Below are 23,900 nucleotides of genomic sequence, written 5' to 3' on the forward strand. Positions count from 1 at the left end.
TCTCTTGCAGTACAAAATGAAACATTTCGCCTCTGGAACAAGCATACTACCAAGTGATTTTAACATAGATTACATTGCATATCACCCCAGGTTTCCCAGGAAAGCAAAGCTAGCCCCACCCTCTTCCTTTTTATTATTTTAAATATAAAAAATTCAAAAATACCACAAGTACACAACTTATAAACAATCACTAAATAAAAAAAACCACATTTAACTATTAAATACAGTTGTACCTTGGTTCTTGAACACCTTGTGACTCAAACATTTTGGCTCCCGAATGCTGCAAACCAGGAAGTGAGTGTTCCTGTTTGCGAACGTTCTTTGGAACCCGAATATTTGACGCAGCTTCTGTGGCTTCCGACTGAGAACAGATGTACCACATGGAAGCTTTAGGGACTGAATACAGGCCCATTTGGCAGGCACTTTTGATCATAAAGGTACAACAACTTCATAGTTGGAATGTAAAATTCAACAGCATGTGATAACTTTTCAAATCAGCTTATAAGGCAACCAGAGGGCATATTTAGTTGTGGAACAGAAGAAAACTAAAACAAAAACTAAAGCTACACCCTTCCTTTTGCACATATGCTGGACTTTCCCTTTATTACCATTTACAGAGCTCTTGTTTTGGTTTCTGTTTCATGCAGTGTACCTGACTTCACCAGAAATCCCCTTAACTGCCAATGCAACATCAACAGGGGATTTTCTCTACAATGCATTCTGCTTTGAGCACAAGGAACTTTAAAAGTAAACAATTCTCAAATGAGCCGCATCAACTGTTCACGTGTCCAAAGTTTAAAAACAGCTGTGGTGTGTATGACGCTATTTACTCAATGACATACTGAAACTTTTGGACTTGTTGCTATTGCCTGCAACGTAGTTTATTTTGAATTGGCATTTTCTTGAAACAAATAATATTTTGGATTCATATTACTGTACAGTGGAGAACAACAACAACAAACAAACAAACAAACAACTCAACATGCCTCCCAGTAACAGTGATTTTTGCTATTTCGCTTTTGTTGTTTGTGTGTTTCAGCTCATCCTTTAAGATCTCTGTAGGTTGTATTACAAATTTTGATTTGATTCTACCAGATTCTAGAATTATGTTTAAGAGGAACTGATCAAAGAAGGGAGACGTCTTCTTTTTGGAACTGCACCTATTTTGATGCTTTTTGAAGAGTTGTAAAGCTGCAAATGCAGTTTAGGATTCAGTGCATTTATTTCTGAAGTTGGCTTCCTCCTTTGTTTGCAGTGCACTGATACCTTGCACTTTTCACTCCATATATCAGGTGAAGTGGCCTGGGGTTTGTTAACATTCTTCGAAACTACTAACTATGCATTCATTCAATTAAAAGTACATTCACTCACCCTTTATCTCCCTTTTAAGCAGAATTCATTTTGGAACTCTTGAAAAACTGCTTCATGAAGGACAGGGAGGTGTGGGTTTGTGACATCCCTAGTTTCAGCATCAGCTGTTTTCTGTTTCACTGAAAAAAGACTTCTACAGCTAGTAGGTCACCACTCAAATTATTTATGTCTCTATACATTTCAAGATATTTACCAGTTTGATTTATCAAACTGTTCTGAACACTGTAGGCTAAAGTCACATTTCAGAAGTTTCAACATAAAAGGAACAAGTTCAGCGATGATAGATGTAAAGTTGAATAGCTGAGTGAGTCAAATCACTGTGTGCTATAATGTCAAGAATGATTGGGAAGTATCTGTGTTGTCCCAAAAGCTATTAAATCAAATGTGAAGAAATGGCATTGAGGGTATATCAGAACTATTCCTTTCCCACCACAAGAAAATGTGATGCCAAATGTTATCTTGACTATGTTGCATGAATCAAGAATATGTGAGTTTTCATGTTCAGGATATGCAAAGAAAGGATAAGAAAACAACGTATAAACTGTCCTGCCTGAGCTCCAGTAAATGAGGACAAATATCAAGTGAGTCTTGTAGGATGGGTGACAGGTTACAAAAATGTCTTTTAAGAATGATAATGTAAATCTGTTCCATTTAACTTTATTGATTAAAGCAGTTTAGACTTGTTTTATTTGTATTTTATACAGAAAAGTAGGATTTTTTTTTAAAAAAAATCAAATACATTTGTAAGGCAAAACTCAGCTAAATTTTACTTAGAGTAAATCTACTGCAATTAATAGATCTTGCTTTATCATCTTTGTTAATATCAGTGGGATTACTTGGAGTAAAAATTAGCTGAATACCACCCACAGAGTTTAATTTTGCAAGTGGGCAAAAGTGAAAATCACTCCTGATCAGATTCTGAGTATGTTTGTGGTTGGCACTGTTAGTCTCTAAATTACAACAGCTGAGTGATAGTCAACATTAACCCTATTCAGAGTAGACCCACTGAAATCAATGGTCATAAGTAGCATAAGTCCCTTAAGTTCAATGAAATCTACTTTGATTATGACCTGGGTATCACCCATTGTTATTAAATGAATGTGTGATCAGCCTACTCAATTTTTGTCAGCTATAAAATGTTCAGGTTTTGATATCATTCTAAGAACTGGAATGCTGGGCAAACATCTCTCTCACACACATAAACAGACACACTGGAAATATTTCTGAGTATCTGTCTGATTTAACATGCATACACTGGGGGTGGGGGAAGGTACACAATCATTTGCAGGAAAATAAAGTATACAGTGGTACCTCGGGTTAAGTACTGAATTCGTTCCGGAGGTCCGTACTTAACCTGAAACTGTTCTTAACCTGAAGCACCACTTTAGCTAATGGGGCCTCCTGCTGCTGCTGTACCGCCAGAGCACAATTTCTGTTCTCATTCTGAAGCAAAGTTCTTAACCTGAAGCACTATTTCTGGGTTAGCGGAGTCTGTAACCTGAAGCGTATGTAACCCGAAGTACCACTGTATAGTATTATGTCCCAGGAGTATGATATTGCTACCACACCTAGTCTTTGGCAGTGTTTAAGGTGTCACAAGACTTGTTTTTGGTGCAACAGACTAATAACTGGAAGTTCCCCCTAGAAGTTAAAATCACCACATATCATCTAACATTTGAACATCTTTGTGTGCAGCGATCACACAGCTAAATGCACATCTTTTCCAGCTCCACATCTAACACTTTACCCACTGAGAGTTGCATCCAAGTCAGAGCCCCACTGTGGTCAGTTAAGATGAATGCAGGTGTAGATGTCCACCCACTCAAGTACCTAGGATTTGCTTGCAGGAAGCTTGTGCCAGATATGGAATCATTGCATCATGCATGGGTGTTCCACTCATCCAGAAATACTGAAAGCTGCAAGCATTCTAAAATTAAATGCTAAATTGTTCTTCTTCACAATCTAAAAATGGCTACAGTTTCAATCAGCAAAAACACACTTCTTTCCTCATGTAGACGTCAACATAGTATTTCTGTAACAAGGTAGCATTTCTATTTCAAACATTTTTGAGGCACAACTCACTGATTATTGCCTGGGTTTGTTTGGGGTTTTTTTTAGGAAGGGAGGTTCCTCTTTTTCCCCCTTGCCTTGATGGTGGTAAATATTTGCAAAGTTATAAAAAGCTCTCAGGAGAAATACTACAGGATTTCCCCCCCACTGTAGCCCCATGCTCGCAATGAACGAAGGACTTATTCCCACAATGAAAGTAGTACTTAGCAACACTGTCTACAGAATAGCATCAATGTATCTCCAGCATTATCTTATACAAGACAAATGGGTAGAGGAACTCTGTTCTGTTGCCTGTCGTCTGCATTTCTATTGCACCTGCTTACTGCAGAAAAGTAGATGTCTGCCAGCATAACTGTAGTGGCTAAAAGGCCTTTAGAAAGGCATGTAAATCACTTGTAGCTGCTCTCTCTTTCCTCCACTTCTTCAGTTTCTGTGCTACCTAACACAGTTGTGCTCCGCTGTTTTGCCACACATGGTCATAGTGATGAACAATTTGTTGTGCTGGCACATCACGGCCAATTCTTGACATAGATATAGTTGTTTCAGTGATGGTGTTATATGTCTTTATGTTGGCTTTTATATTTTGTTAGCTACCATTGAAGGGGGAAAGCAGAAGACATTTTAAAATGCTATTAGCAGTGTCACAGTAGCTCTTCTGATGTCACTATAATTTGTAAGTAACTGCTTTATTGTACAAATTTGTGCAGCTGGTAATGCTCAGCTATACTACTGGGCACCATTTCCACCAGAAGTCCTTCTCTGGGTTGGAATACTAAATGGGATTCTACATGTGAATATTGAGACTGGGCACTCAAAGCCAGCAGCTGTATAATCCCATGCACAAAAGACTTAAGCAGTGCTCTTCATGAAATGAGAGCCCTTTACAAACAAACGACCATCCCCACGCATAGATTAAGCATGTGGAGAAGGGAGCAGAAGCACAGGTTCTGTTCCTCATGTCGCATAGATCAACCTTGTCATTGTGCATTCAATATAATCTGAAAAACAAAGCCTACACATGTAGGCATACACACATAGCCTCTTACATGACTAGAAGTCCTGAGCAACTGGTATTCTTGATTGCATAGAGAGCCCATAAAGTAAAGGTAAAGGTACCCCTGCCCGTACGGGCCAGTCTTGACAGACTCTGGGGTTGTGCGCCCATCTCACTTAAGAGGCCAGGGGCCAGCGCTGTCCGGAGACACTTCCGGGTCACGTGGCCAGCGTGACATCGCTGCTCTGGCGAGCCAGAGCCGCACACGGAAACGCCGTTTACCTTCCCGCTGGTAAGCGGTCCCTATTTATCTACTTGCAACCGGAGGTGCTTTCGAACTGCTAGGTTGGCAGGCGCTGGGACCGAGCAGCGGGAGCGCACCCCGCCACAGGGATTCGAACCGCCGACCTTTCGATCGGCAAGCCCTAGGCGCTGAGGCTTTAACCCACAGCGCCACCTGCGTCCCATAAACCCAAAGCTAAAATGCATTTTTGTATGCTATGTTTTAAAAATATATGCAGTTCTATGCACATTCCACCTTAGTATATGCAGGAGAAGATTCCTCATTGGCCATGAATATGGCAACCGATAAACCATAACAAGGTCCCCACGTCAACTTGCTCACTTCCCCACTGAGCAGGCCCCTAATAGTCTGGGGTAGGTGGTAAATCTGCCATCAGTCATCAAGAGGGTAGCCTGCTCCAGGTCACCCTCCTAAATACACCAGGGGTGAGCAGGGCACACAGACCCTGTGCCCATGCCCCAATTGGATTGTGGGCAAGCATATAGAGGGTCCAGCATGAACAGGTGGAGGGCAGCTCCAAGCAGTCATTCCCTCCCCTGACTATGCAAGAAGTTGGTGATTCTCCCTTTCCAGCTGAGGTTGCACCATGTGGCAACCTCTGCCTCCCTACCCCGGAGCCCCGGGGGAGCAGATATTCATTTACAGCTCGTAGTCCCTTGACAGGGTGAGTACCAGTTGCTCCAACAGCAATTTAAAGGGGGAAAATGTGGCATCAAAAGATCTTACATATTTCACTTTTAAATCGGATAAACAATGTTCTATGGATTATACCTTAGGCCTTCACAATGATCCCCTTAATGCACCAGGGTGGGGTGGGGGTGGGGGTGGGGGTGGGATATTGCTTGCTAATTTCATTGATGTCTCTAAACTTCTGTAATTGGAGATTGAATAAAAGATTGACTCTCTCTCTCTCTCTAGGTTACAGGACGGCTTTTATGCTAAAGGATTTCTATTTTGGGATAATGCCCAAAAGAACATACAAGGGTGTGACCCTCTGATTGACAACTGATGAACACACAGGTTAATCAAGTAAGTACCCATCACTTAAAATGTCACACAAGTGGAGCCTTTCAAAATGATTGAAAGCTGCTTTTTGAAGTTCAAGCTGTTGCCTTTATCTAATTAAAGTCTTAACAATTTGAGTCGTGACTGAGCCATTATTACCCACTTTAATGTTCTTCTTGGTACCAAGATACAAAAAACCCCATCAGGTTGTGCTTTTTTTTAGTGTGCAGTTGGGGGAAAAATAACAGTCAGTAAGCTGATAACATGCAGTTTGAAAAAGGGGGCGGGGGACTGGATTCACCTAACTAATCAAGTTAGCACAAGCTCTGTATGTGAGGGCTTCTGCAACAGGCCTCCCCCCCCCCCACATCTCTCCACTTGCCCCCAAAATTGGGTTTCATGGGATTGAGAGAACTCCAACAGTGTGTAGGAGAAGGAGAGAGAGAATGGTTTCTTCTGGCAAACTGCAATTGTGTGACACTTAATCCCATTCATTAGGTGCATGTGTTTAAAAAAGCACTTAAATGACAGGAAATGTCAGGGACAGTATGCACACAAATTATATTAGGGTAGAATTTGCTCCGTTTCTGTACTTCAGCTGCCAGACCCTCCTTTTCTTCACCTCCATCTTTGGGCATTAAAGTTTCATTGCATCCCTGCAAATACCCTGAAAGCATTTCTGTTTTTGCACCTTACACCTGTCTCACACTGCGCTCCTTTTTTGCAGCCAGTGCAAAACAGATTAAGGCCATAACTCCATCAATGGTGGCACATTACAATAGATGTAAAGATGGAAGTTTTCTAGGTCGTATCCATGTAAGTTCTAGTCAACACAAGGTAAGGGGCAGGACAAAGTGTGACTGCTGCCTAGATTTCAAAGTGTGCCCACCGGTTCCAAAATGCTGGCAAGCCCTGCAATATGGCATCTCAGTAGACGGAAGCAACTGAAAATCCTTAAAATGCTTCACAAATAAGTCCCAGCATGCCTTTGATAGTTTCGCAGGTTATTAATAGGAGGCTATGCAGTTCTTCTAACAAACTGGAACAACATTGCCAGATAGCATTCTGCAGATGCAATGTTGGCAGTGAAGTAAGATTTCTTTGCTGCCAATACCGCCACAGAGCATGTTCTCAAACAGGCTCTAAGCCATGTTTGGTTGGATTTGACCCAAGTCTTCTGCCATCTGCACTCCAGCATATTCCCAACTGCTTAATCTTCAAGAATGAGGGGACTATAAGGGGGACCATGTTGCATTTTGAGACACTTTTGGTCCATCCAGTTCAGTATTTTCTGCACTGGCCGGCAGCATCCCACACAGGAGTCTTTCACAGTCATATACCTGAAAATGCCAGATTGACATGGAGATCTTCTGCATGCAAAAGCGCAAGCACTCCTAAAGTTAGGAGGTCCCACTTGTCTGTTTATTACAAGGTACCAGTTTTAGACATTTCCCTCATCCATAAACCCTCTCACTATGTCCAGTGCAGAATTGTTCCCTCTCTTCCCTTGTAGTATTCCCAGTGGTAGTATTCAGGTAAGTTTTATGCATAGTGGATCCATTGGTATTAAGGAACATAACCATTAATTCCAATAGGTCCGATCTTAGTATAACTAGTTGAATACCACCCCAGTTAAATATATTGGACCATAACTATGTTTATACATTAAACATACATTTTAAAAAACTATGCATAGCTTTCATGGTGCCCATGATGTTTTGAGTCACTCCAGCCAAAGTGAGGCTTTGGCATGGATGCTGAAGTCCCCCAGGACAGAAAATCTAGAGATTTCCAACACCAGACCAACACCACCTGCATGTGTCAGGCCACAAGGTGGGAAGATATTCAACAGATCATTTTGTTTACTTATCTAAGTATTTTTAGGTTGCTTTTCCGGGAAAATGCCCTCACAAGGGACTTACAAAATCTACGTTTCAGAACAACAATAAAAAATAGAAAGAATAAAACCAGAACAGCTATTTAAAAACATAACACACTGGCAGCAAATAAAGCCTTATTATTATAGCTCAGCTGGAAGGTTTAAAAAATTTCAACATCAGAATCATAAAGCCATCTATAAAAAAGAAGCTGGAACAGATGGGTTTTTAAAGCTTGCTTAAAACTTGAAGGGTGCATTCAAGTCCTGATTGTGGGCTTCCCATAAACATGTCATTGACTACTGTGAGAACATTATGTGGCACCAGATCAGCCTTTGGCCTGATCCAGCAGAGCTCTTCTTTTGGTTTTAAGACTGTTTTCCATGAAAAGGGAGTAGTCTAATATGACTACATCTGGAGATAAATAACTAATCTGCAACATAATAATACTTTTCAGACAACATATGAGATTAGCTATCTTGCATGTTGTTTGTTAGCTGAACATGAACAATGTTTACTGGCTTACAGTAAACCTTTACTTGCTTACGGTAAACAGAGATGACTGCAAGCTTAAAACATCTAACATGAAATGTCATTGTGGTGAACTGTTTCCAAGTTTTCCCAGGGGGCTTCCTTGTCGAGTAAAAAGGGCTTCCCCTTTAAATGACCCATTTGCTTAGGTTCCAGTCCCAGCTTAACAGACTGTTTGTGGTTTTATTAAGTTTATCTGGCTTTGAAAATGAGAGCTGTTGGCAGCTTGCAATCTGTCTAAAAATAAATGTGCATGTTATCTTAATTTTTTTTTTATTTTTTATAAACCTATCCACAACTAATTGTGGAAGTTACAAAAAGCCAAATCATTCCCTTTTGCTTCATTAAGACCTCTTCTAACCTCCATAGCTGAGGTCTAAAGATAGATCTAATTAATGCAATACCCAACATTGCATTATTGAGAGTCCTGGGAAATAACAAAAAAATAATATCCAATATATATATAAAAATTATTAGAATGGGAGACCAAAGATGAAATGGTCAAAGGCCATGGTGACACATTGGGCAATAGACATTGGACATAACATTGAAATTTCACAATGGGAAAAGCTATGGAACCAAACTATGAACTTTTCGGCTTGCTACTTGATAAAGTGCAACATGCAAAAGATGCTCTGTCTATAGATTGTCCTTGATGCCCAGTTAACTTGTCAAAATGTATAAGAGAGGGCCCAAATTGTGCTGGAAGTGTTCAGAGGTGGAGGGATCTTTTATACACATGTAGTGGTTCTGTAAACATGCCAAAGATTATTGGGAGATGCTCTACAATGAGCTAAAAAAAGATTTTCAAGTTTACATTCCCCAGAAAACCTGAAGCCTTCTTATTGGCAATAACTGGTGATGAGATACCAAAGAAGATACACAACCTATTTCTTCATGCAACAGCAGTAGCCAGAATAGTGTTTTCTAGAAACTGGAGAGAAAGAGGGATCCCAAGAAAGAACAATGGCTATACAAACTGATAAAATTTGCAAACATGATAGCCAAATAAGGAACCAGGATGAGAAACAGGTAAGGAGTGAGTGGGAAAGCCTTGGAGAATATTTTAAAAGTTATGATACTGATACTAACCTACAAGTAGGGGTAATTTCATGAGCAACAGGTAACAACAAAGAAGGAAATGAAAGGAGAAAAATTAACGGATATGCAGGAAAGTAAGGTATATCTAGAATGCCACAGAGTGTTGGATTGGGAAGTCTGTAGAGAAATTTTGTATGATGGAAAATGTATGATGTGTAAATAGAAAAATGGAAAATGCATTTAAAAATAGACCTAATTGATGCAGTTTGTAACAGTGTATACTGTTTATAGTGCAACAACAGGGGCATATAGTTTTGCAAATAGCAAGTGTCAGGGGATATGCATTTCTAAGTACCCAGTGCAGTTTAAATATGGCATTAAATGTTTTTATTGGAGAATATTGCAAAGCTGTTGGTATTATTCTAAAACAGTGATGGGAAATGTCTAGCCCACAAGCCTACTTAGGCCTGGCACAGGTCCAAATTTGGCCTTCCAGGCCGTTCCCCATAAACCATGCTTTCCTGCCCCACATCTGTCATCAGGTGCAGGACAGGTGTAGATATGGCTACAAATGAACAATCGGAAGCCTTAAATGAGCTCCTAACTGTTTCTTTGCAGGTAGGGCTCCCTCCCCACCCCAACCTAAAGTATCTTACTATTCCGAGATGAGGTTATGATAATTCAGCCTGCTCACTTGTGTTCCTCTTGCTAAACAAGCCCAGAAGACACACTGCTGCAGAGTAAACACTGTAATTCCTGTTATGTTATATAAGAACCTGCTGGCATTCATTTGGAGAATCAAGGTTAGGAAAGGCTGACCTATGTCACAAGTAAAATGTTAAAACTGTCCCTCCCTGATGCCTGACTGGCAGAATGGAGACAGGATGACAAGTATATACTGAATTGTGAAATCAAGTTAACGATACAGGCTGCTTTCTTAGACCCACTTCTCTGAGAGTAAACTTGGTGGGACTTACGTATGAGTAAAGATGATTAAAACTTCGGCAACAGATAGCTTTGTGATGCACTATTAGCCACTTCATTAACTTTGCAAAATATTGTTGTTGGTTTTGCTGCAATATACAGTGGTACCTTGGTTCTCAAACGCCTTCATACTCAAACAACTTGGAACCCAAACACTGCAAACCCAGAAGTAACCAAGCTTTTTTCAGAAGCCAAACGTGCTCCGTTTTGAGTGTTACACTTCCAATTTGAGTGCCACACTTCGGATTTGAGTGCCACATTTCCATTTTGAGTGTTACGCTGCGGTCTGTTTTTGCTATTTATTTTGTGTTTTTGTGGCTCTCTCTTGTTTGTTTTTTTGTGACTGGGTTTTGTGGAACCCAGTTCAGCTACTGGTTGACTGATTGTGTGCCTGTAGCACATTGTTTATTACTTTCGTTTTATGGATCAATGGTCTTGTTAGATAGTAAAATTCATGTTAAATTGCTGTTTTAGGGGTTGTTTTTAAAAGTCTAGAACAGATTAATCCATTTTGCATTACTTTCTATGGGAAAGTGCGTCTAGGTTTTGGAATGCTTTGGTTTTGGAACGGACATCGGGAATGGATTAAATTTGAGAACCAAGATACCACTGTATTAAACAGGACCACCCCTGTGGAAATTAATTAACTTTGAAAGGGAACACAGCGAGAAGGAAAATTATTTGTAAGTATCTGTTGATGATTGATATGTGGACCTGTTGTGCACTATGTGGAAAAAATATACACGTACCGTATTGGCCCGAATATAAGCCGCACTTTTTCCCCAGATTCTGATTGTGAAAAGTTAAAGTGTGGCTTACCGTATTTTTTGCTCTATAAGACTCACTTTTTCCCTCCTAAAAAGTAAGGGGAAATGTGTCTTATGGAGCGAATGCAGGCTGCACAGCTATCCCAGAAGCCAGAACAACAAGAGGGATTGCTGCTTTCACTGCGCAGCAATCCCTCTTGTTGTTCTGGCTTCTGAGATTCAGAATTTTTTTCTTCTTGTTTTCCTCCTCCAAAAACTAGATACGTCTTATGGTCTGGTGCGTCTTATAGAGAGAAAAATACGGTATATTCGCCACCTTACAGTATCACTGCTGAAACAGCTGCCCAGCAGGGCCATCAGGGGGGCCGGACAATGGCGTGCCACCCACCCGCAACTCCCAAGCCTGCCCCGAGCAGTGGGGAAAGGCCACTGGCAAAGCGGTACAGCTCCCTCCCCCGGAAGCAGCCGCTCCCAAGCCTCCCCCAGCGCCAGCTTGGGAAGGTAGTGCCGGGAGGCAGTTGTGTCAGGAGGCGGGTGCGCAGTGCACTCAGAACCAAGCGCCGGTACCGGCTTGGGGAGCAGGGTGCTAAGCGCCAGCACTAGCTGCCCCTGTTCAGGGTGGCAGAGCCAGGAGGCAGGCCGCAACGGCAAATAAGCCTTGAATTTTAAAGATGCGGCTTATTTGCAGGTGCGTCTTATATTTGGGACAATACAGTATTTCAGTAGAGGACAAAGTGGATGGAAGACTTGTGCAAAATAAACCACTTGCAGAAGAGCAGAAAGTGAGAAAGAATGTTGGAACAGACTGAGGCAAGTTTATGCATCACTAATCTTACTAACCCTTTCCTGGGTTTTACATAATAACTTTACATTGTGGTAGTCTGGTAGAGAGGGGCATAATATGTTGTCAAAAGTTGTGGATTTTAGCCCATGTCCTGCCTGAAACTTACTGTTTCACGAAAAGTACCATCAATAAAGTTGGCTAAATGGACTGGACAGTTTAAAAATCAGCAGCACACAAACAACCCATTAAGTGTGTATAGTCTATAAGACAGGGGAAATGAACAAACATCCATTCAATTCTTGTTCTGAGTAAATTTCATATATACTTACAGATCATTGTAGACCAGGCCATAGATCTGCGACAAGCTGTGATGATAGATTCCTCGAAGGATGATTAAAAGTAGAATCACCACAAAAGCCGGAAGACCCCAACCCAGAAGGAAAAACATTAGATAGCGCCTTTCTGTGTGCTCATCATTCATCACCAGGACATACCAGAAATTAACAGCCTAGGGAATAATGGAGAGTCCTGGATCAATAGGTTTGATATGAACCACTAATTATTGTGCAAAATAAAATACTCATAAATATGCACTGGTTTACTGCAAAAACTCAGCCACATTTTTGAATATGATGAAACAAATAATATATATTGAAGGGTTTTCAGGATGGCAATTCAAGTTTTCAATCAGCACACAAGAGATAAAGAAACAGAGACAAACGGCAACAAATTCGTCTGCAGACAAAGGATCTATTTTGTACAAGTTTCAAATGTTGACATCAAATATTGTAATATTATAGTGTCCAGCCACAAACAGCTCATACTCTTCTCATTAACAAATGAATAGCATCCTAGTAAAATCCCATTTCAATAGCTTTAATTTAAAGAGGTTATACAATTTCACCGTAAAGGCACATGTACTAAGGCCAAACTCTCTAAAACTCACCTCAGAAACATTAATTATCCAACTGAAAAAGATGGAAAAAAAAATTCCAATCCAAGAGAAGGCCACTCTTCCATCTCCAAGCACCCCAAACACATTCTGCCCTCTCCTTATTTCCTTTCAAAACAGTTAATAGACACAACGGTGCAAACAGAGGCAGGCAGCAGGGAGAGGAAATCTTCACTACCTTCCAGTCTCATAAAATCCACCTCGCAGAGGTGCTAAGAAATTGAACATGGGGGTTCATGGCAGAAGTAGTTTTTCTATAGGCAGCAGCAACCAGTCTTTCACCCTAATCAAAACACTGGAGGTCAATCAAGAACTGAAGACATTTTTGTTTCAACAAGCCTTTTCAGCTGGATGTAAAGGGATCCAGATGTTCACTCTGTTTCGTTTTTAAACCTATAATAGGTGGCTTTTGTACTGTTTTAAAAAATATTTTAGCTGTTTTCAAGGCTATGTTTGTAAATTACCTTGGAACACTGTATGCATAAAAAAGGTAAAGGTAAAGGTACCCCTGCCTGAACGGGCCACTCTTGACAGACTCTAGGGTTGTGCGCTCATCTCACTCTAGAGGCCGGGAGCCAGCGCTGTCCGCAGACACTTCTGGGTCACGTGGCCAGCGTGACAAGCTGCATCTAGCGAGCCAGCGCAGCACACGGAACGCCGTTTACCTTCCCGCTAGTAAGTGGTCCCTATTTATCTACTTGCACCCGGGGATGCTTTCGAACTGCTAGTTTGGCAGGCACTGGGACCAAGCGACGGGAGCGCACCCCGCCGCGGGGATTCGAACCGCCGACCTTTCAATCGGCAAGTCCTAGGCGCTGAGACTTTTACCCACAGCGCCACCCGCGTCCACTGTATGCATAAGGAGAAGGCTATTCAAAAAATTAAGCATCATTATCACACCAAAAAAAACTATCAGTAGTGTTATGTGCCTGTAAAAAAAAGAAGTACTCGTGTCATTTTACATGCCTTAATAAAAGCATTGTCTCCAGGTCATGAGAAGCAACAGTTCATTTTGCAGTGGGGAAACTGAGTAGACTCTGTCCTTCTGCTGTTTCCCTGTAAGCTATTAAGGGTGGGGCACCCAGGAGGGGGGTGGAATTGAGTTGAGTGTGTTCGCTGAAGCAACAGTTGTACTTCTGCAATACTCAGCTGGAGTAAAGCGTGCAGTTCTGGAAGACACACTTCAAGAAGGATGTAGACAAACTGGAATGGGTTTGGAGGAGGGAACAAAGAAGGTTGGGATGGTAGAGAAAACAAGTCCGATGGCAAAAGGTAGCAGGGAGAGAACGTTGAGCAGGGAGGTGATAGCACTCTTCATAACACCTGAAGCACAGGTGAGGGCAAAAGCTTGTTCTCTGCTGATGCAGGTTTAGGCTAAATGGGTTTAAACTGCAGGAGAACAGTTTATAGTTAAACGTGAAATCACCTAGATCTGTTGGTAGATGCTAATCAAGATGATCAAGGGTCTGTAAACCAGGCTTTCTGAGGAAGAATGGTTAAGGTAGCTAGGTATGTTTAGCCTGGAAAAAAGGAGATATGATAGCCATTTTCAAATATCTCAAGGGCTGTCACATGGAAGAGGAAGCAAGGAAGCAAGCTTGTTTTATCCTGCTCCAGAGAGTAGAACTTGAACCAATGGCTTCAAGTGACAAGAAAGGAGATTCCTACTAAACATCAGGAATAACTTTCTGACAGTAAGAGCTGTTCGACAGTGGGAAAGTCTGCCTTGGGAGGTTGTAGACTCTCCTTCCTTGGAGGTTTTTAAGCAGAGGTTGGATGGCCATCTATCATGGATGCTTTAGCTGGGTTTCCTGCATTGCAGGGGCTTGGCCTGGATGGCCCATTCCAACTCTACCATTCTATGATTCTATGAAGAGAAACTTAGCAGTTCAACTATAGAACCAATTACTTAGTGGGGAGGTGGGGTCTGCTTTGCTGAAGGTTTTTGAGCAAAAGCTAGACAGCCATATGTTTGGAGATGCTCTAGCTTTGGATCTGCTAGCACTGAGCAAGCAGCTTGATGTTGTAGGTAGCCTAAAAGGGCCCTTCCAACTCTATGAATCTATAACTTTTACATGCAAAAGTGTGTAAGAAAAGCCCAGTACAAGTTTAAATTGTAACAATAGTGTGGGAGGGGTGCTTTTGCCTACCTCATCATTTGATTTGCAGAATTAGCCAACTATTTCCATGGCATGCAAGCCATTATGCCTGCCTTTGAGAAACTGGAGTATGGCAGCCATTTCTCCAATCACACATATAACCTTGAGTGTAAGCTAGGGCCTAACTGGGTCAATGCCTGCAAGAGTCAGCCTTGCTTGTGCAATCCTTTCTGGGTAAAAATGATAACTAGCATTTGGCAGTTGGTGAGAGGAGTTTTCATAACACAAACACACACCAGTTTAAAAGGGAGGATTCATGCCTGCAAATATGGCATTTATTAAAATATTTAAGTAACATGAGATTTAAGAACCTGTACAGCACATGTATCTTCAGAATTCTGCACATATTGAGAAATGGGAGATCAGGGGGCAGGGGAATGTTTGCAGACAATGGATATGGTGATATATTACACATGCACATATTTTCCTTATTTGCTTATCTGTTATTTTAATAACTCCCTCAACCTTTGCTTTCTATTCTCTGCTTTGATTCTCTGCTATGCAATGCTGTCTTCTTCTTGTGACATTAAAAGAGCCAACAAAATGTTTGGCAGAAAAAAGAAGGCAGCTCACTCCATGGCCTTGTATACAAAACTAGGCCAAGCTCCAGCTCTAGACAGATGAACCCTGGAATTTATTTATGCCAATTTGTTTAGTCAATGAGCCATGATCCCATCAATTCTATCTCTTAGAACAAGTCTTGTTAGTCATGCAACACAGATTGTTTTCTAAGAACTGGTACTATGTGTCCTAACTCTTGTTTTCTGTATTTGTTTAACCATAGTTACCTACTTTCCTATCTCTTATCGCATGAACGATACGCAGACTCAACTGGGCACTGCAAAGTTTGGTGTGAACTTGGCTTGTTTGCCATTTCCCGCTTAGTGTCATGTCTATCTCGATAGCTATAGGTCTCTCATCGTCTGGTACTCCAAAATTAAATAGATCAAATACAAACAGCAGGTCTAAATTTAGCAAATCCTTTCCTGTTGCTACGGTGTAACAATAACCAGTCATATGGAGACAAATAGGTACAGTCAGTTTCCTGGCTGCTGGATGAAAGAACTCAGGCAGAAGTTTCTATTGTGCCCAGGGAGTAAATGAGAAATGATTGGCTCTTTGTGTAACGCTTAATGGAACAATACTACACTTGAGAGTTCTGCTTTAAAATGAAGCTTCTTCTAAGACACCTTTCAATCAATTGCCTTAAAAAAAACTTAATACTTCAAATTTTAATATCTATTTTGTGTGATTTAACATTTACTTCAGAGTTTGCTGCTTATGTGACCACCAAAGCAATTTTTAAAAAAAATCCAGATTTTTCTGCATCTGCCAACATGGTGTTGTTTTCATTCCATCACTACTCCAGAATAATGGAATCATCAAACCACTTTTCTGACATTTGTGAAAGGTCCAGAATGGTTCTGCAATATTTTCACTGTGTGGTAGGTATTCTGTGCAATTTCCTGCTGTTATGTGTGGCGATGAAGGTGGGGGTTTGAGCAACTTCCATTTTGCTTTTTTGACAGGAAGCAGTCATTGCAGCCTCTAAAATGATGGATAGCACCCCTGGCTAGGAATGACATGAGTAGTTCCCTTGTCTAATCTCTTAATCTTCCATATGGTCAGATTCTAGAATACCAGGTTTATATATCCCCCCCCCCCCAAAAAAAGACCACACACCCTAAAACCCTTACAACAGGTGGAATCAGTAACCTAGGTGTATGCTCATAACTCTGACAATTGGTTGGTGAAACAAGGGGACGGAAGGGTTATGACTGCAGACATGTACGTAACTTTTTTTTCAATCTGAACATATCCTGATGTTGTTTTAGATGGGTAAAAGTACAGTCAGTCTCCAAAGAACATGCAACTGACTGTTTGGATGGTCCACTGCAATTTTGCTCCAAAATATATCAGAACAAACAACAGCTAGAGAGCTACAAACAGAATGACTAGAAGGAATCTCTGTGGCACCCAAAGGATAAGTGATTAACATATTAGTGGGTTGCGCTCAGAATGAACATAAACTTTATCTATTAGGCAATTAATATATTCCCGCGGGAAAACCTGCAGCAAGATGAAGGGGCAAAGAGAAACAGTTGAATACCCACTTAGCCTAGTTACCTAAGAAGAGAGTTTAAAGCAAACTAGGGCAGATACAGAAAGTGCCAAAGAATACTCAAGGCCATTCAATAAAGCTACAAGGACAGTAACAAGAAAGCTGGATTGAGAGCCAGTCGCAAAGGCACTAAACTGTGTAGCTGTTTTATTTAGATTTATTATTTCATGGTATATGATGTGAACTAATCAATTTAGTTATATAAACATAATTATTCTATTGTGATAGTTAATTTCCTCCTTTTGGATTTCTTGCAGTAATTCTATGACTCACTGGAACTGTATAATTATAATGAATGGCAGGCTGTAATGCATTTTAGTTCCATTCATTATGGATGAGTATGCACCAGTTAGCAAAGATTTCACTTTTTCTTTCTGAGCAATGCTGCTGGTCTGAAAAATAAAATCAATCCATGCTACCCACCCAAGATTATGAATGAGTCAAATGATGTCATTTCCTTCAAAGATGTGGATTTGGAAAGAATGTGTATAGCTATAAGGTCCTAGAAATATGACCTAAAAGGGGGCTTTTTCTTGGTGATCCTTAACACTTTCTCCTAGAACAAGTCAGAAGAAGAAGAAGAGGAGCAGGAGGAGTTTGGATTTGATAGCCCACTTTATCACCACCCTAAGGAGTCTCAAAGCGGCTAACAATCTCCTTTCCCCTCCTCCCCCACAACAAACACTCTGTGAGGTGAGTGAGGCTGAGAGACTTCAGAGAAATGTCACCAGCCCAAGGTCACCCAGCAGCTACATGTGGAGGAGCGGAGACATGAACCCGGTTCACCAGATTACGAGTCCACCGCTCTTAACCACTATACCACACTGGCTATAGGATATATAGCCCTCATACAGCAAACAAGAGACACATAATCCATGTATTATCCCCCTTTCCCCTAGTGTTGCGTTACCAGATGTCCCCGTTTCCCGGGGACAGTCCCCGGATTTGCAAATAAGTCCCCAGAGAAGTTCCATCCCCAGAATGTCCCCAGATTTCATCTAATGTCCCTGGGAAACACAGCAGTGGCGTCTCAGCAGCCCAGAGCAGTTGGCTCTGACTGGCCTCAGGAGCTGCTCAGAAGTCCCCATTATGATGGTGGTGCAGGGGCTCCAAGATGCAGCTTCCGGGCTGCCTCCACCTTCCCTGACCCCAGCAACTAAGCTCTGAAGAGAGTCTTCATGCTGCCTATCAGAGCAGCCTCCCAACTCTTACTTGCGTGCAAGCAGGAGTGGGGTGGGGATCACTCAGCTGGGAAGGGAGGCTTAATGCTGCCTATAAGAGCTTGAGTGCAAGCAGGAGGGGGCAGGGATCTCTCGGCTAGGCAACGGGAAGCCTCCCTTCCCAGCTGAGGGATCCCTGCCCCCTCCTGCTTGCACGCAAGTAGGAGTGGGATTGGGGCTGCTCCAATGGGAAGGGAGGCATTGCGCTGCTCAAGCCTTGCCGCTGCTGCGGCTCTTTCGGCCCTCATTCTCCGCCTTCCATGCCTGACCCACCGCGCACCGCTTCCCCACTACCACCACCGAAGAACCAACAACTCAGGGGCTGCCCAGGCTCATGGAGAAAGGAGATAGAAGCCTCGGAGGAAGGGAAAAGGTGGCAGTTGAGGTCAAGGCAGTGGCCGCCCCTCTGCCACCACCATTGCTGCAGCATCAATGTCCCGAATGTGTGGTGTTGATTGATTGATTGATTGATTGATTGTGTCGCTGGATTCATTGGAAAAAAACCTGGTAACCTTACGCCTAGTGCCATCCAGCCCCATTTCAGGAAGTATAGTGATGGGCTTGTTATGTTTTAATATTGTTTATTGTGATTTTATTAATGTATTTTGATGTTGCTTGTAGTACACCTTAGAAAGATTTGTATTCTGAAAGGCAGGATGTAAATAATAAATACTAATAAACCACAGTTAATTGGTGATGGTATTTCCATTTACTGTGGTTAATGCTGGATGGGAAAAATCTTCCAAATGGGTTAGTAAGAGGTCACAAAGATCCAGCATTATATTACAATATATATTCATACCTCTATGAAGAAAGTTCCCTAAAGTGGACAATTTTTTTTAAATTAAAAAAAGTACCAAAAGTATGGTTAGAAAATAACTTCTCCAGTGTTCAGAGATTTTGTAGCTATAGATATTTTTTCAGAGTATTTCATTTAACTCTACAATGGAAAGTGCCCACTACCTCTAAAGGTTTGCCATCATACCACTTTAAACTGTTATGGCTTTGCCCCAAGGAATCCTGGGAAGTGTAGTTTAACAATCAATTTAACTGTGGTTTTAACAGTCAATCTCCCATCCCAGGGAACTCTGACAAGTGTTACCTCTGTTAAGGTAATGGAGAGGGGGGTCTCCTTAGCATCCTTAAGAAACTACAGTTCCCTGGATTCCTTGGGGGAAGTCATAACTGTTTAAAGCAGTAAAAGACTGCTTTAAAGGTATAGTGCAGATGGAGCCCCAGTCTCGTTTACCTTAGTCATATTTATTTATTATCTGCTTTGGGGCGGAGTGTCTACTAAAGCAGCTAACTCCAAGCAACTGCTGGATAAGTGTAAGAGAAAAGTCATATACTTACTAACCTGAATAAGCATCCAGCTGAACTGGCAAAGATAGAGATAATGAGTGATGGAGCCCAAAGCAGAGCAGCTTTCATCTGAGAGTTGTTGGCTTGTGTAAGCGGAGGCCAAAAATGAAATCTGGAAGGAAAATCATAATCATCATTAAAAGGGTACATAACAATAAAGAAAATGTGTTTAGAATAGGGAAGAAAACCTCTGTACATGTTAATGTTCTGAGACCAATTTCTTAAATACAATTTCAAAATACAAGAAATAAATTCAGTGGAAATCTAGCAGCTCTGAATTGTTACTATTTATATTTTTTATATTTATTCATCTTTTTTTTTTTAAAAAAGCAATGAAACTAAAAGCAGCTTTCAAAAATGAACATTAAAACAAGGATAAAAACAAGGTTAAAACAACCTTAAATAAGATATTATATGTCTCTCTCTCTCTCTGTGTGTGTGTGTGTGTGTGTACACACACACACACACACACACAAACTTTCTGCTTATCTTTTAGTAGGGAGGGGGTGCAGTTGACTCTCATACATTTATAGGGGGGTGTGTGTGTATGATTCAACTGCACCCCTCCCTACTAAAAGATAAGCAGAAAGTCATGATCCCAAATTTGGTGAATATGAATGTTTCCACCTGCTGCTAAGAACAGATTGTGATAGTGCTAGGCATGCCTCCCCAAGGAGAAAATTTCATAAAGCGGAGAAAGCCCATTCTCAAGAACTAAACACTGAGTACAGTTGCAGAGTACAGCAAGGAGTATCTGTCATGGACTGGCTGGATGAGGAGGAATGATGGGAGGAGCCAGAAGGAAGGCTCAGGGCCAGGGGAGTGGTGGTGGGATGATGATGAGTGGTCAGAGGGGGAAGAGGGAGCAGACTGGGAGGAGGTGGTGTTGGAAGCTGAAGAGGTAACAGGGTTTAGTGAGCAGGAACAGGCTTGGCAGACAGCATTCCAGAATCGGAGAAAGAAGCGAGTCTGGAGAGGAGGGGGGCCAAGAGGCAAAGATCAGGCAGGCTGCTGAAGATGCCAGGGAGTCTTCCCATCCTGCTGTGAGCAGCTCCCCTCCCCACTGGTCTCCCAGGACTAGAAGAGGTATGAAGAGGGCAGAGCAAAGATAGATAAGACGAAGGAGCTTCAGGTTGATTGCAACATACATTACAATCATTTCTGCTTCTTACATGGATAGGTAAGAAGATTTCCACAGATTTTACTGATGCAAGTTGCTTCAGCTGAAGTTATCCAGCCATTTCTGTATTCTGTGCTACAAGGAAGGTTTTACATTTGAGATTGTTCAATCAGCAATTTTTGCTTTATGGAGGCCCTATGCCATCGTCCTGGGCATAGATTCAAAAGGGCGCAACTAGGCAACAGCAGTCCCAAATGTGCTGCAACACTGGGAGGTTGCTCCCTTTTCTGGCAGTGTGTGCAGTGTGTGTGTCTCCTTTCTGACACCCACAAAGTTGTTGAGCTTTTTAAAAATAAGACTACATTACATCTGGGTTTTCCCTGCCATTCCTGGCTAAATCCCCCCCCTCCCCAACACCATTTTTAGGACATGTCAGGAATTTTCCACACATATGGCAAGCCTAGTTAAACTTAACATAGAGCTCAAAGTGCATCCTGACAACTGTATTTTCTTGCAAGTGATAATACTGTGACATGTAGGGAATGACATCTGCATTGTGAAATGAACACATCACTGAAAATTATTTTGCACTTGATACATCTCAGCTTGTAAAAGCAAAATAAAATAAAATAAAATATAATGAGCATGCTTGATTACTGCGGAATGTAAACACTGCAAGGTTAATGGCACTCCCTTGCAGGAGGTTTGATCCTACTTGGGTATGTTTCAAAAGATGCTGCTGTTCTTTCTTGCAGGAGTTTTCCTGTGGGGTGCTGCAGGGTTCTGCAACATCCCCTATGGGTACATGAAAGCGCTTGGGGAGGTCGTCAAAGAATGTGGAGTACAGAATCATCAGTATGCTGATGACACTCAATTACCTCTCCTTTTCCTCAAGTCCCACAAGGCAAGAGAAATCTCCAATTTTCTGTTTGGAATAAGTAATGGGCTGGATGAGGGCCAAAATCGTTATCCAAATAAGGCAGAGATTGTTTACCTGTTCATGAGATTTCTGTACTGTCTTTCAACATACAATTTCTAGTGTAGTTTACAGTGTAAAAACCAAAACAACAATATAACAAAAACAATTGACATTTGTCTTCTCCCAGGCCTTTGGCTAATTAAACACTCCATGGCCTTTTAAATTGGGGGTGGGGGTGGTATTGTTCTTGTTTGTTACTATGGTATGTATTATTGTATTTTTATATTGTAAAGAGGCCTGTGATCCTCAGATGAAGGGTGGTATAGAAATCTAATTAGTAGTTAATTAATTAATACCAATATTAAAAATAAATTAAAATAACATAGTAGCAAATATCTAAGAGAACCTAGTTTCAAAAAGTCTGACATACATATATATACATAAATATGAACCCACACATCCTTCTCCTTCAGGAAAGATAACAACAAGAAGAAATAACTAACATGGTATGCTAGAAATCTGGGGCCATTTTAGAAAAAAGTGAATTCCTCTTCACTTTAAAATCCAAGCTGAATAAGAGTTTGGGGTTTTTAAATGTTGCCTTCTTGAGAAAAGAATTCTAAGACCTTGAAATTCATGTCCTAAGCATGGATATACAAGTTTTGATGACATCTGTAATTAAAAGCACTAGTTTAGATTATGGCTGGATGATATATTAATATATTGTTCCAAGCTGGTTTGAAGTCCACATTGTGATATTGATTTCATAATTTTGTGTCTGATAAATGTTTAGGAACCTTTGACCCAAGAGACAAGAAATTTTAGAAAGCACTGCTCATCTTTTTGTAGAAGCTGAGAAAAAACAATAAAGATAGTTAATTCTGGCAATAAATAAATTCATTGCATCCAGGCATGAGTTAATTGCGGTTCATCCAACTAGATTTAGGGAATGTCCAACAGATGGAATAAACTTTGCAAACTTGCTCCTTTCCAGAACCTTTTGCTGAATGCCTTTATACTTTCCAGCCATATTGGTTGCATTGTCATATGATTGCCCTCTACATTTACTGAAATCTATTTCAAGTTCACTGAAGTAGTTCAGTATCAGCTCAGCCATACTTTCACCGGTATGACCAGCATGCATGACATGCATGGCCAACTAGGCCTAGATAGTAAAACCTTCCTTTTTTGGGGGGGAAAGTAGCAACAGACTGAGGCGCTCCTAGATTATGCGGTCCTGGGCTGTAGCTCGCTCAGTCCATATGTAAATCTGGCATTGCTGGGGCCTTTTGTGTGCAAAGCATATGTTCTGCCAGTGATCTGGAGCTCCTTCTTGTAAAACTGCTCAGAAAGCTTTTCTGTGGATAAGTACAGAAATGTAATAAATAAATACAACTGTCTCACTCAGACACCAACACTGGTCAGTTTGACATTTCCAGGCACCTGATAAAATATACAGATCTCTCTTCAATGTTTTCCTCTCACGGTGATCATTTAGAGTAAAAATAAATTCTTACTAGGAAGGAGAAAATATCAGCATGTGTCTACTGTGAAAAATGTTGGTTTTGGAACATTTCTTCTCAAGATCATATTATTTCCTATTGAGCTTCATGAATTTGCTTTAAAGAAAATGCCCTGGTAATGCTTCTGTTTCGGTTAACTACAGCTTCAAATATAGCTGCAAGATCATTAATGTTCTTCACTAACACTAATAATAGAAAATATAATCTTTCAAAACAGCTGGTGTTAATCCTTTGCTATTTCTTGCAGAAAGGCTTAAAACAAACCGCCGAGATCATTTGAGAACCCTGATAATGCTCCCTTTTGTTAAAGTACGACGCAATGCTAAATCTATTCAACTTAAGCACGCAAAACAACCAAAAGCAGAGGAAAAACCAAAAGGCATTTTTTAAAAAGTATTTATTTAGTTGGTTTTATATAAGAACATGGCTAGAAACTGAAGTGAGATGGTGTGTGTGGTGTTCTGCTCACACCTGGTTCCTCTGTCCCTGTAAAGACCCCTTCAAAGGTTAATTGGTTCTTCAGATTGACATGCCTTGAAATATGAAATTTTGTCCTTCACAAAGTGTGCAGGCATAAGTGCTTTCTACTTATGCATGTGTGTATTATTTATTTCAGTGACGTACAAGGGGAAGTGCTGAGGCTCACTGGTACAGCACATTCTTTATATGCGAAAGGTGCCAGGTTCAATCCTTGGCATCTTCAGACACGGCTGGGAGAACATCTGGCTAAAACCCTAGAAAGTCACTGCCAGTCAATGCAAATACTCAGCTAGATGCACCAGTGGTCTCAGTATA

The 23,900-nt window shown here is 41.1% G+C and overlaps 1 protein-coding gene and 2 long non-coding RNA genes across 6 annotated transcripts in view; 2 read left to right on the plus strand and 1 right to left on the minus strand.

Annotated features, from left to right (window-relative positions):
- The window catches only part of ADGRV1 (adhesion G protein-coupled receptor V1), a 241,486-nt gene that overhangs the window by 50,969 nt on the left and 166,617 nt on the right, over positions 1-23,900 (minus strand). For all 4 annotated transcript variants that reach the window (XM_079995244.1, XM_079995245.1, XM_079995246.1 and 1 more), the window contains 2 exons: positions 19,539-19,655; positions 12,058-12,236 (listed from right to left, as the gene is read on the minus strand). In XM_079995244.1, coding sequence (XP_079851370.1) covers positions 12,058-12,236; positions 19,539-19,655 — 296 coding nt within the window. The remainder of the gene's footprint in view (positions 1-12,057; positions 12,237-19,538; positions 19,656-23,900) is intronic.
- Positions 661-6,784, plus strand: LOC307226933. The gene is made up of 3 exons (XR_013843713.1): positions 661-810; positions 5,658-5,768; positions 6,472-6,784. It is a non-coding gene; the product is annotated as an uncharacterized lncRNA (long non-coding RNA).
- LOC307226887 lies at positions 13,726-22,759 on the plus strand. The gene is made up of 3 exons (XR_013843658.1): positions 13,726-14,014; positions 16,157-16,284; positions 21,419-22,759. It is a non-coding gene; the product is annotated as an uncharacterized lncRNA (long non-coding RNA).

This window comes from Podarcis cretensis, assembly GCF_951804945.1.
Source record: "Podarcis cretensis genome assembly, chromosome: 11".
In the NCBI taxonomy this organism is placed as follows: domain Eukaryota; kingdom Metazoa; phylum Chordata; class Lepidosauria; order Squamata; family Lacertidae; genus Podarcis; species Podarcis cretensis.